The sequence below is a fragment of the Peromyscus eremicus genome, chromosome 18 (assembly GCF_949786415.1).
Source record: "Peromyscus eremicus chromosome 18, PerEre_H2_v1, whole genome shotgun sequence".
Taxonomy (NCBI): Eukaryota; Metazoa; Chordata; class Mammalia; order Rodentia; family Cricetidae; genus Peromyscus; species Peromyscus eremicus.
Genome location: NC_081434.1, coordinates 39,969,788 through 39,982,989, shown reverse-complemented (window position 1 = coordinate 39,982,989; position 13,202 = coordinate 39,969,788). Strand labels below are relative to the sequence as shown.

Here is a 13,202-nt window from a genome sequence, read left to right as displayed (position 1 = left end):
TCCCCTCAGTGAGAATGCATGCCTTATTCTTATTTTTAGAAGATGATGAGTAATTCCTTTTTTTTTCCATTTTGCTTTTGGTGTTTTCTGAGTTTTCAGGATTGATCCGCTATCTCCAGAATCAGGCATTGTAGAAGAACTTCTCACAGTGAGCCAGAGATGCTGCAGACGGATGTGTTTGTTGTCACACCGTAAAGGAAGCCGGTACCCCATCTGCCTCCAATGCGAGGTCATGGGGAGGATGGGAATGTGCTTCCTCAGAGCAGAGGGATGGACCCGTGTCAGCAGTCCCGAGCTGGCCTTGTCCTTGCGGAAATGTGAAGCGATAGTCAAGATCAGACTTGTTACGGCCACAAAGTGGGCACGGTAAAGCAGGCGGCCAAGGAAGGGTTTATCTTCTTCCTGAGCTGAAGGAAGGAAGCTTGGAATGTTTGCAGCATGGAGATAAAGGGAAGCACCCTTGGACCTCACCAGCAAACAACAGAATTGATGTCAGGCATCCATTGTCATGTTTTGCCTCTCTGACCGTGAGCCTGCTCTGAGAGGAAATGCCTGAGTATTTAAAAAAAAATCATTTTTAGCACTGATGATCCCAGGGGAGAACCTTGCCATATCTGCTAGCACATGGCATAGCGTGGTGATGATGACTGCTAAGGATTTGAGTCCTGTTTGCAGCTCGTGTTTTAGATGATGTCCATGGCTAATAAAAGGCTCAGAGAAATATGCTCTCACATAGCCTGCATGTAGTCTGCCATTCTTTCTATTGGACACACTAACTTTCCTAATACATCTCAGAAAAAAACTTGTTCTTGTCTATGCTATGGCAGGCCAATAACTGCATCATTTTAGTTTTTATGAGATAGAAAGATAAAAGCAAATGTAAACACTCTTTCTAGTCTATCAGGAAGGCTATGAGAAGCGGTTGCAGTCATGGATATGTTTGGCACCAAAAGCCGTCCTTGAACTCTGAAAGCACGGGAGCTACAGTAAAGATAACTGAGTTCAGCACTTGGGTCTGGTACACTAGAGTTACAGAAGTATGCTGTACTGCAGGCAGGTGTGATGTTTAGCAACTTGACATAACCATAACTTAGAATCACCTGGGAAGAGAGCGTCAGTGAGGGATTATCCACGTTAGTCCGGCCTTTGGACTTGTCTATGGTGGTGGGAGGATCGTCTTAAGTTAATCAAAGACCTGCACAGTGTGGAGGACACTATTCCCTAAGCAGGGGATCATGAACTGTCTAAGAGGGAGGAAATCAAGCTGAGCATGAGCAAGCAAGAGAACGTGCATGTATTTCTTCCCTTCTGCTCTCGACTGTGTATTTGATTAACTCTGTGAAGTTCCTGCCTTGACTTCCCCACAATGATGGCTGTAATCGGAAATTATAAGATGAAGTAAGCCCCTTTCTCCCCCAAGTTTGTTTTTGTCCGAGTATTTTGTTATGGAAACAGAAATGAAATCAGAATACAGAGTAAGGCTGGAATAGAGCAATGACTGGAATGGCCAGGATGTCTAAATCCCAAAGCTTTATCTTCCCAGGGCAAGAAACACGCTCCAGGCCTTGGCTAGGGAAGGTGAAGACACCAAGAGAGGAGTCAGAGACACTGCAGCTTCCTCTGCCCTCCTCTTTCCTTGACAAGCTCGGCTCTAGGTAGAGGACAAGAGAGAAATACAGTAGCCTTTGGTGCCTGCTGCATCACTTAGCATACCACGGGGAAACTGGGAAGACACGCTCTTCAAATACCTGAGTCTTCCTAGTCAGATGGGAATATTCAGAAGTCACATCAGGTGATGGACAGCCAAGGGCACCCCTATACCTAATGCCAGTAATGTGGACGGAGTGGAAGCCATCATTCATTTAGTCATTAGTCATGGGAAAACAAACAGAAGACACAGTTTTGTGCATAAAATGAGCTCACGTATTTAGAAGGTGGGTAGAAAAGCATCAAGATCAAAATTAACCCAGACACTTAGAGTCTCTGTGTGCCAGTGTGTGAGTTGCCATCCTTCCCCTTCTCTGTCTTTGGGAAGACCTTTCTGAACTTCAGAGGCCATGCACCGTTATTTAGTCAGGCAGAAACAAAGCAGAGGAGAACACGCCTCCTTGTGGATCCCAGGGGGATATTTCCATACTGGCTTAGAAGCGAGGGAACAAGTGGCTAATCCGTGAATTAAAATTTTCAGATTTTTGACCACCCCCAATGGGGAGGGGCTCATAAAATTTGCATACCACAGAAAAGATCCAGTCAATAAATATTTGGGTATTGACATCTATAATCAGTTTCAGCCAGCAAATGTTGTGATGGGTCACAGAAGCCTGGGTTTATCGTTGTCTAGGACCTTCCTCCAGTGGAACCTGGTTGCAGTTAATTTTTATGCATATATGCTGGGCTAGCTAGCTCTCTAGTGCTGTGATGAATATAACACAAAGCAAATTGGCAAAAGGAACAGTTATTTGGTTTACACTTCCGTGTCACAGCCCATCACCCAAGGAAGTGGGGCAGAAACCTGGAGGAAGGAATTGAAGCAGAGACCATGGAGGAGTGCTGCTTGCTGCCTCGCCTGCCTTTCCATACTCAGCCTGCTTTTCTGTACCCCCCACCCCCAGTATCACCTGTCCAGAGCAGCACTGCCCATAGTAGGCTGGACCCTCTCACATAAGTTCTCAATCAAGAAAATTCCCCATAGACTTGCCTATAAGTAGGCCAATCTGTTGAAGGCATTTTCTCAGAATTAAAAAAATTAAAAAAATTAACTTTTTCCAGATGGCTCTAGCTTGAATCAAGCTGATGAATGAAATCAACCAACCAAACAACAAACCAACCAACTGACTGACCAACTACCAAGGAACCAACCGACCGACCAACCAACCAACCAACCAACCAACCAAGATACATTGTATGCATACAATTTCATATAACCCCACATACTATTCATTACCTCTACACAGTTTCTCACAGTGTGTCCTTTAAGGTCAACATTATAGTTTTTGACATATAAAATCCTTAGATGTAAAATTTTAAAATGCTTCATGGTTGTTTTTGATATGGATAAAGACAATATTAAGTCTTTGAGAACTTGTGATGAAGTTTCTTCTTAAGAAAAGTTATTTTGGTATTACAAATGTCCAATGTTCTTTCTTTGAACATTACCTTTTTATATATATACATACATACATATGTGTCATATATACACATAAACATATGATCTCCATTATACACATGTGTATGGTATATGTATATTCTCCCAATTGCATTTTTTTATTTTTATTTTTTTATTTTTTTTTAATTTTTTTATTTTTTGGTTTTTCGAGACAGGGTTTCTCTGTGTAGCTTTGTGCCTTTCCTAGAACTCACTTGGTAGCCCAGGCTGGCCTCGAACTCACAGAGATCCGCCTGGCTCTGCCTCCCGAGTGCTGGGATTAAAGGCGTGCGCCACCACCGCCCGGCCCAATTGCATATTTTTATGACTTATAAAAGATTTCTTTTTCTTTTATTTTTTCATCCTCTCCTTTTTACTTTGGAGACAAGGTCTTGCTATATATCCTAGGTTGGTCTAAAATTTGCTTTGCAACCCAGGTTGGCCTTGAAATCATGATTCTTTTGCCTCAGCCTCCCAAGTACTAGAGCTATAGGAATAGGCTTGGTTCCAAGGAATTCTTTTGAAGAGAGATCAGATTCCTATATAAAAGTTAATGGGGAAAGAGGGATTTTCTACATATAAATGAAATGTCAACTTCTTAAAAATCATACTCACATTCTTCTTTCACTGGATTTCCTTCCTATCATATTTCTTGGGAATTGGAAAAGCAAGTTTCAAAATCCAAAGATTGTGTCACTTACCCATGCAGTCTGGGCCCCAGTGGCCTGGACAACATAGAGGTTGTAGGTAGTCCTTCCTACATATATGGCGGCATCCAGGGACAGACAGGGAGTATGTTCTGATCTCAATGGAGTACCTTGGAGAACAAAGAGAGGATGTGAACTCATGACTATAAGAGTAGAGTTAACTCTAGGTGGTGGGGTTGTCCTAGATTTTATTATTTATTTATTTATTCAATTAATTTGTTGTTATATGTATATGGTGTGTGTGTGTGTATGTATATATGTGTACATTTGCTAGAGCATGAATGCATGTGGAGGTCAGAGGATGACTTTGTGGAATTGGTTCTTTCCTTCCACCTTTATATAGGTTCTGAGGATCAGACTCAGACCATCAGGCTTGTATGGCAAGTGCTTTTACTCATGGTACCATCTTATCCATGCTAAGTCCTAGATTTTAATTTAGGCTTTTAATACACACACACACACACACACACACACACACACACACACACACACACACACAATTTAGCTTGCTAGGTAGAATAAGCTTAATCATGAATTATTCTTAATTGTTATAGATGGCCAAATAAAAATTAAGAAACAATGAAAATGAAGGGTGTTCTAGTTTGCTTTTGCTAGTTGGTTTATCTATTGCTGTCTAGTTGTTTATCTATTGCTATCTAGTTGGTTTATCTATTGCTATCTAGTTGGTTTATCTATTGCTATGTAGTTGGTTTATCTATTGCTATGTAGTTGGTTTATCTATTGCTATCTGGTTGGTTTATCTATTGCTATCTGGTTGGTTTATCTATTGCTATGTAGTTGGTTTATCTATTGCTATCTGGTTGGTTTATCTATTGCTATCTGGTTGGTTTATCTATTGCTATCTGGTTGGTTTATCTATTGCTATGTAGTTGGTTTATCTATTGCTATCTGGTTGGTTTATCTATTGCTATCTGGTTGGTTTATCTATTGCTATGATAAACAACATGATCCAAAGCACCTTGGGGGAGTAAAGGGGTCGAGTTGGCTGACACACTTCTCAGTCCACCACTGAGGCAAATCAGGGCAGAAACTGGAGCAGAGACCATGGAGGAATGCTGCTTACTGGCTTGCTCAGCCTGATTTCTTACACAACCCAGGACCGCTGGCCCAGGGGTGGTACTACCTACAAGGGCCTGAGTCCTACATCATCAATTATCAATCAAGAAAATGCCCCATAGACATGTCCATAGGCCAACCTGACGGAGGAAATTTCTCAGCTGAGATTCTCTCCTTCAAGGTGACTCTAGTTTGTGCCATGTTGACAAAAAACCAGTACACAGGGAGTATATAATCTGTTATCAGAAGTTATTAAATAAAATGAATGATGATAATACATCTTGGAAGAGTCTAGAAGTGGCCCTCAATCTGTTGCTGAGCCTTCTATCAGCCTGTGCAAGAAGGGAAGATAACGAGTTATATGATACACAAGGGTCTGCAGATTGAACATAAACCTCTTTCTTTAGATTAGCACATTCATCGCGGACACCATTTCTGCAAAGAAATTCTACCGCCGAGATGCTACAGTGTAGTTAGTGACGTGCACTCCACCACCTGTGCAGGAAACACTCTGGTACATCCCTTAGAACAATTTCTAGCAGCAAGTGAGGTACCGCTCTAGACTACAACTCTATGGAGCCTGATGGCTACTTTCTGCTTATGGGGGTCTCTGGGGTCTGGCTCATTCTAGGGTAAGACTTCAGGGTGCAGACCATCTTTAATGAATAGGGTCTCCTTAGTCTTTCACCTGCGCTGTTGTTGAGAATAGTGTGTGTGTGTGTGTGTGTGTGTGTGTGTGTGTGTGTGTGTGTTGGAAAGTTAACTCAGCAGTTAAAAGCACTTGCTGCTCTTCCAGAGTACCCAGGTTAAGTTCCCAGCACCAACAATGTGGCTCATAACCATCTGTAATTCCAGTTCCAGGGGATCTGACACTGTCTTCTAGCCTTTGGAGGTGGTATTGTAAGCACATGGTGCACAGACATCCATGCCAGCAAGACACCCATATACATAAAATAAAAACAGATACAAAAAACAAAACAAAACAAAAGATCAGGGTGGGAGAAGGTTTTTCCTGAGCAGTTCCTAAAACGCAGCTGACCAACAATACAGCAGACATCTGCTGTGTGCATAGTTAAGTCAGGGATGGCACCGACAGTCTCTGAAAGGTTGACTATGCCGGCAGGGGTATCTCTACAGGAAGGGGACAGAGGGAACTCACAGCAGAGATGGAGGCCTTAACTTCTCGGAGGATAAAAACAGAGCCCACGAATGTATGAACGTGTATCTATAACCCGGAAGACTCTATCTGAAAGCACAGTGAATGTGATCTCACACCCATTAGGTGAGTTTTGTCTAAGGCCCCATAATGCAAATACTGGTGGATGTGGAGAAAAGAGAATTTTTCACTGTTGATAGCAATGTCAGTCAGTGCAGCCACTGTGTAAAACAGCTCTTCAAAATATTAAAAAATATAGCTGTCATATGACCTATCAACCGTACATCTGAGAATATAGTCAGGGAAATGATATGAAGATTTCATATATACATATACATACATATATATGTGTGTGTGTGTATACATATATAGTTTATATTTCCATCTTAATTATAGCATTATTCACAACAGCCACAACATTCTAAGCTTTCACTGATGGATGAATGGATAAAGAAAAAAACCATGCATATGTCACAGAGAATATTGAACACTGCATATGAATTGGAATATTAGTTAGCCTTAAGATAGGAGATCATGCAATTTGCTTTTAAAATTTTGTCTTTATTTTTTTTATTTGTGTGAGTGTTTTGCACTATGTGTGTGCGGTGCCCATGGAGGCCAGAAGAAGACATCAGATCTTTCGGGACAGGAATTACATACAGTTGTGAACCACCACATGGGTGCTAGGAGTTGAACCTAGTCCCTCTGGGAGAGCAGTCGGTACTCTTGACTGTGGAACCATCTCTCCGGCTCTGAGATTATGCAATTCGTAAGCAACATGGATTAACTTGGTGGTAGCACACTAAGAGAAAAAGGCCAAACACAGAAAGGCAAATCCTACCTGATCCTACCGACACAAGGAACCTCGGATGGGTAAATGGATAGCAGCAGAGCATGAAGTGGTTGTCGGGGGTTAAATGAGTTGAGAAGTGAGGTATTTGTCAGAGGGTACAAAGCTCTGGTTGTGAAAGTTCTAGAAGTCTATTGTGAAGTCTATGCCTGTAGCTAACAATCATATTAACTTGAAACTGTATGTTTACCGTTTGCAAAGATGGGGGATTGTGGGTAGTGGTCTCGTCATGGAGAAAAAGAGGACACAGTGAAACAGATGGAAGCCATGGGTGTGTTGACGGGGAACTAGTGGACATGGGGTTGCAGGTGTACTGATCTCTAAGTGCATTGAATTGTACGCACTGAACAGGTTCAGCCTTTTATGTTAATCACACCTCTATAACGCAAGTTCTTGAAACATCAAAAATACACAGTAAAATAAAACAAAAGAACCAATCAGGTTTTGTTTTTGTTTGTTTGTTTTAGCATAAATGAATGACAGACCAGTCTTCCATTCTAAAACGAGCAGTATCCATGAAAAATTTTAGTGTGTGTGTGTGTGTGTGTGTGTGTGTGTGTGTGTTTGTGTTGATAGTAATAGTAGTAGTCATAGTTGCTGGGGTACATATAACCCAGTGCTCATCTTGACCCTTATCAAAAGAGTAAAAGAGTACAAAACTTTCTTAGTAAGAAGCCATATAAGTTTAACCTTGAACTTTGATACGATCTTAATAAAAAACGAGAGCCACAGCAAATGTATTCTCACTCAGTAATTCATTGGTTAACTGATGCATGTACTTGCTAATTCTAGACCAGTTAATATTGAGAAACTTTGGTTCATAATATGATGTGATCATACTAGGCAATTGTGAACATAAAATATTGTTATAAAACAATGCTGAAGTTCCATTTCATTCATGTTAAAAATAGTAATTTGTCATTCTTGAATTAAAAATGAACTCATTTCGGCTGGGAGATGGCTCAGTTGGTAAAGTGTCTGCTGTACAAGCATGAGGACCTGAGGCTGGGTGCCTAGTACCCACATAAAAAGCTGGGCATCGTGGTGCCCTCCGGTAGCTGTAGCCTGGAGGAACAGAGACCAGAGGCTTCCCAGAGTTCTCTGGACAGCTCTTCCAGCTGAATCAGTGAGCTCCAGCTTCAGAGAGAGACCTTGTCTCAACAGGTAAGATGGACAGTGGTTGTGGAACACATCCATTGTCAGCCTCTGTCCTCACGTGTGAATGAACCACACACACACACACACACACACACACACACACACACACACACCAAAAAAAACCCCAAACCACATAAATACCCACAAACATGTACACATGTATATAATACGTAAATTAAAACTTAACTCATTGCACAATGCCCAATTTCTAAATTGGTTAGGTGAATAAATAACAAGTTGTGTTTGCCTTTGAGCCTACACCTGTTACTAGGAGTGCAGCCCACTTGTCCCCTTTTGAGAGGACCAGTCTTGAATTATGAGAGTTCTGGATCAGAAGTGACCTTTAAGAACATAGACAGGCAATTCAACAATGCTAAAATTTTTTCTTTTTCTATCCTACATCTTTGGGTTCTAATTAGTATCAGGTTCCACAGTTTATTAGCAAAATAAATACCAGACCCAAGGCTTAGCAAATTTATTTTGCTTTTGAGACAGAATCTTAAAATGTAGTCAAGGCAACCTACATGTTTTTTTTTTAACATGTTCAAATTAGAACCCTGTTCTTTCTATCATCTCTCTCTCTCTCTCTCTCTCTCTCTCTCTCTCTCTCTCTCTCTCTCTCTGTCTATCTATCTATCTATCTATCTATCTATCTATCTATCTATCTATCTATCTATCTATCTATCTATCTATCTATCTAATCTACCTGTCTGTCTGTCCGTCCGTCCGTCCATCCATCCATTTATCCATCCATCTATCTATGGTGTGTGTGTGTGTGTGTGTGTGTGTGTGTGTGTGTGTGTGTGTTGCGTGCATATGAGTGAGCAGGTATGTATGCTCATGCTCATGGATAGAGGCCAGGGCAGGATGTCAGGTGTTTTCTTCTGTTACTCTCCACCTTGTCTCCTTGAGAGAAGGTCTCTCACCGACCTGGAAACTTGCCATTTGGGCTAGGCTGGCAGACCAGTGCAGGGACCCATCGTTCTCTAGCTCTCAGTGCTGGGTCACAGGCATCTGGAGCTTCACCTGTTCTCTTACGTGGGTGCTGGGGATCTGACCTCCGGTTCTCATACTCACATCCACTGAGCCGTCTCCCCAGGTCTGGAACCGTTTTCAAATGAAACGAGACTCCAGTTGAAAACCATAGAAGGGCAAGAGCAAGGAGAGTGTTTATGTACAACAGAAGTTTGTATTTAAGTGTGAGTCAATAGTCAGAAAGACTTAGACTCAAGTCTATAGATTGTGAGTTACCTAAGTTTGGGCTCAGTATAGTCTTAGAGCAAGAGATAAATCCTGGAACTACTTTGCAATGTTTGAGACAGGATGTTCCAATTTGGAGTCACAGTTCTTAGGGTACCAAAACGTGGACACATTCATCTTCTCATAATACGTACCTGCAGTCTCGAACTCCAAAAGAGTCATTGGTAATCTTGGTGTAACCGTCTGGACACTTGGCTGCAATGTTAACCGAGCAGGCTTGGCACTCCGTCCTGATCGTTAGAAAAGACTTCTTGTCACACCTTTTTGCCTGTGCAAATACAGCAAAGAACACCCATTCCTGTTATTGGAGCTGTGAAAGTATCTGGTAGGAATACTTGTCTACCTGCTTCACTTCACTAAAGTCAGGAATGGCAATGAGGATGATTGGTATCAACGGGCTTTTTTAGCGAGAGATCCCGCAGAGCATTGCATCTGGCTTGAATTCCAGTGTGTTAGCACTTTGGCTTTGAACTGCCTTTTGTGATTGCTACCTTTTGTTTGAAACATTTGACTCTTATCTTGGTTCTTCCTGAAGGATCCAGAGCCTTTGCTTAGTCTGCTTAGTTGTGAAAGGACTTGGAAAACCAAGATGTTTCTAGCTGAGAATTGCTTGGGTAAATGGTTTCCTTTAAATAACTTCAGTTAAGAGGTTTTGGTATGTGGAAACTGACTTGCCAAGAGGTGCAAATTGTGAACAATGTATATATATATATAAACAGGCAGTTATTTCATCAGAAGCTGACTCCTCTGCTGTTAGGCTAAATCTGAAATTCATCCGGGCATGATCATTTTCTTCCACAGACTGTTGCAAAACAGAACACTCTAGAAGTAATATCCAAGGGCACATTTGCTCTCTATTTAAGAATTCCAGGCAGTACAGGGCCATGTCTCATATTTCTTTGTTATCCTAGCAGCCCAGCACTGGTTAGATGTGATGGAAACATCATCATCACCTCTGAGTTCACCAGGACGTGTAGGTCTGCAGAGGAGGACACCTTCTATTCACAGAACACCGTATGGCTGTGCTGACTCCCAAAGGTGTCATTCTTATTACTTCAGAGAGTAGGGCAAGGGTCACACCTCTTGTTACAGAGGTGGTGGAGGTGAGGACTGAAGATAATTTGGAATATGCAATGACTTGTCCAAAGTCACCTATGAGCTATCAGCCTTTTGATTCCTTAATTAGCCCTTTCTACAGTCCCCAAGCGGCACAGAGAAAACAACCTCTGCTTTTACTGGAATCTTTCGTTTGGTGATCATCGTGAGCCAGTGTGCCCTTGGACATTATTTGTAAAATAATGCAACACTCCCTTTAACTGTTGGGACATGATTCAAGTTTTCTAAGAACAGGCTTTCATTTACACTGGAGTTTCTTTCTGGATAGATGGATAAATTGATGTCATGTTGATTTTCCTTCTTAATATGCCCAATTTAACTCTCTTTTAAAGAAATTCTTTGGGCTGGGGATGTAGCTCAGTTCATAGAGTACTTGCCCAGCACGCACAAAGCCCCGGGTTTAATCCCCAGTACTGCATAACATCATGAGTTTGTGGTGCAGGCCTAGAATTCTATCACTCAAGAGGTAAAGGCAGGAAGATCAGACATTCAAGGTCATCCTCATCTACATACCAAGTTTACACGACTGTTTATATATTTGTCTGACTTTCAAATTACCGTCTTTAAATGGAGTGACTCATTTTATAAGCTTGAGCCTACCGAAGAACAAACTCAGCTTTGAACAGTGCTCAAGGCTGAGTGCCTGCCCAGAAGCAAGTCCTCCACGCTGAAGTGAGTGGTGACAGCAATCCCTGCCTACCATGTGCAGAACCCTGTCTTGGGAGCAATGGAAGCTTGGAGGGGTTAACTCACTTGCTTAACGCTAGTGTAGTGGACCGCCCTGAAACACCGCGCAGTCACAGATCAAATGTACTCTTCTCCAGCGTCTGGGCTGGAGAGGTACCCATCGTGGTATCTGCCATGTTCTCAGGAAAGTGCCCTGAGAGCACAGCTGGAGGGGACTGACTGCCGCAGCAGCTGTCTGCTGCTGAGACCAGACACTCCAAATCCATCTTCAATCACCTGAGATTGCTGCTCACTGAGATTCAACCTCATCCTGCGATGGGACCCTTGTGAGCTTCTCTGGGGTCCTTATACTGATGCAGTGAATGAGGCCCAAAGAAAGGTCTCCATGGTCCTCCACTACAGCCTGAGGAAGGCAGGAAGCATGTGTGAGGGCCTGACGGGTTTTGGAAATGTTTCTGATGCTTGCTTTCGTTAACAAGACATCATCAATGTACCCTGGAATTCCCCTGGTCATTTTCCCACAGGCTCGCTTGGTTTCTACATTTGGAAAGATGGGATCGCAGGTACCCACAGTGATCAGGTGGTCCAGACAAAACCCAGAACATGCAGCTCTGCCAGGCAAGAGAAACATCAGCACTAAACTCAGAGATTCCAGCCACAGAATCAGCACAGCCAGCAAGAAATGGCCAAGTCAGCCCACCCCACAAAGACAGCATCTCAGATTAGGCTCTTATTCTTGTAAAGTTTCCCTGATTTTTATCAAGTCCAGGCAGGGCTTTTCGCCCAAGATCATGTGGGAAAACAAAGACATCTAGAGAACATTGTGAAAGTTAGCAAGGAATAAAACAGGAAAATTGATCTTACCAGTCCTGCGGCTTCAGCAGAGGGCAAGGTGTTTTGCACAACCAGCCCCAGGAAGAGAGGGATTAAAGGCGGCAGCATGCTGAGGAAAAGCTTGCTCCTTCCCATGCCAGGTGATTTAGCTATTTTAACTTGCTTTGATGAGTGCCTGGGGAATTCTTTCTCATGTCTGTGTCTACTTTTAAATCTTTTCTTTTCCCTGGTTAGAAAGGGAAGGTGGATGAGGCCTGGTGACTATACGCAGTGGGATCGGCTACTCTGAGCTGTATATAAGTCCTGGCTGAGTGACAGGATTTCCTGACGGGGCTGAGGCAGAGACCTGACTGGGATTTCTGAGAGATGGATGGCTTCCCTTCCTATGGCTGTGCCCGCTGCCCGCTGCCCTTTCCACACCATGCTGGGGGTCATCCTGGGTCTGTCTTTCCAACATAAAGGTTCAGATTTTCTGTAGGAAGCATTTGTGGGAGTGCCCATCACTGTGCATAGTCCCAAGCATGGAGAGAATGTTCCAGAAGCCTGGTCCCTGCCTTGGAAGATGGTGATGTCCTCATCCACCTGTGGCTGTCAGAATTCATGTTGGTGCCAACAGTTGGGTTTTCAACTGCCTTTTTTTTCTCTTCAAGGTTATTCAAACAGTGAGTGACCTAGCCCGTTCGTCTAACCTAGTTGTCTAAGGCTGAGTCTAATGCTGCCTCTTCCAGGAAGACTTTCTCTCCTGTTCCTTCTGAATTTTGTGCACCATGTCACAAAAGCCCAGTCACACATATTGCATCCCACCTGTCTGTCTCTCTCCTATGCTAGTTGTGAATATCTTGAGAGCAGTGGGACAGTGCTCCTCTTTTCTGTACCCCATGAAGCCTGGAGCAGAAACCCAGGCTTGAAAAGAATAAAATAACAATGAATATACTGAAAAGTCACCACCTGCTAGGCCCTGTTCCATTCCCCTCAGTGAACTGGCTTACTTGATTCTCTCGATACTTGGTGAAATAGTAGAGGGTGTTCCCCCTAGGTTTACAGATACAGAAACTGAGGCAGAGAACTGAGGAAGCTATGCCAGTTAGGCCACCTACCCCTCACCCCCAACTTGACACATGCTAGAGTCGTATGGGAACAGGGACTCTTAACTGAGAACATGGCTCCAACCGATTGGCCCGTAGGCAAGTCTGTGAGCATTTTCTTGATTAA

The 13,202-nt window shown here is 42.9% G+C and overlaps 1 protein-coding gene across 1 annotated transcript in view; it reads right to left on the bottom strand.

Moving 5' to 3' along the window:
* Stab2 (stabilin 2) overlaps positions 1-12,125 on the bottom strand; it is a 169,046-nt gene extending 156,921 nt beyond the window's left edge. Inside the window, exons 1-3 of the mRNA XM_059245218.1 lie at positions 12,021-12,125; positions 9,488-9,621; positions 3,847-3,962 (exon numbers count right to left, since the gene is read on the bottom strand). Coding sequence (XP_059101201.1) covers positions 3,847-3,962; positions 9,488-9,621; positions 12,021-12,125 — 355 coding nt within the window. The remainder of the gene's footprint in view (positions 1-3,846; positions 3,963-9,487; positions 9,622-12,020) is intronic.
* Between the last annotated feature and the right edge of the window lie 1,077 nt (positions 12,126-13,202).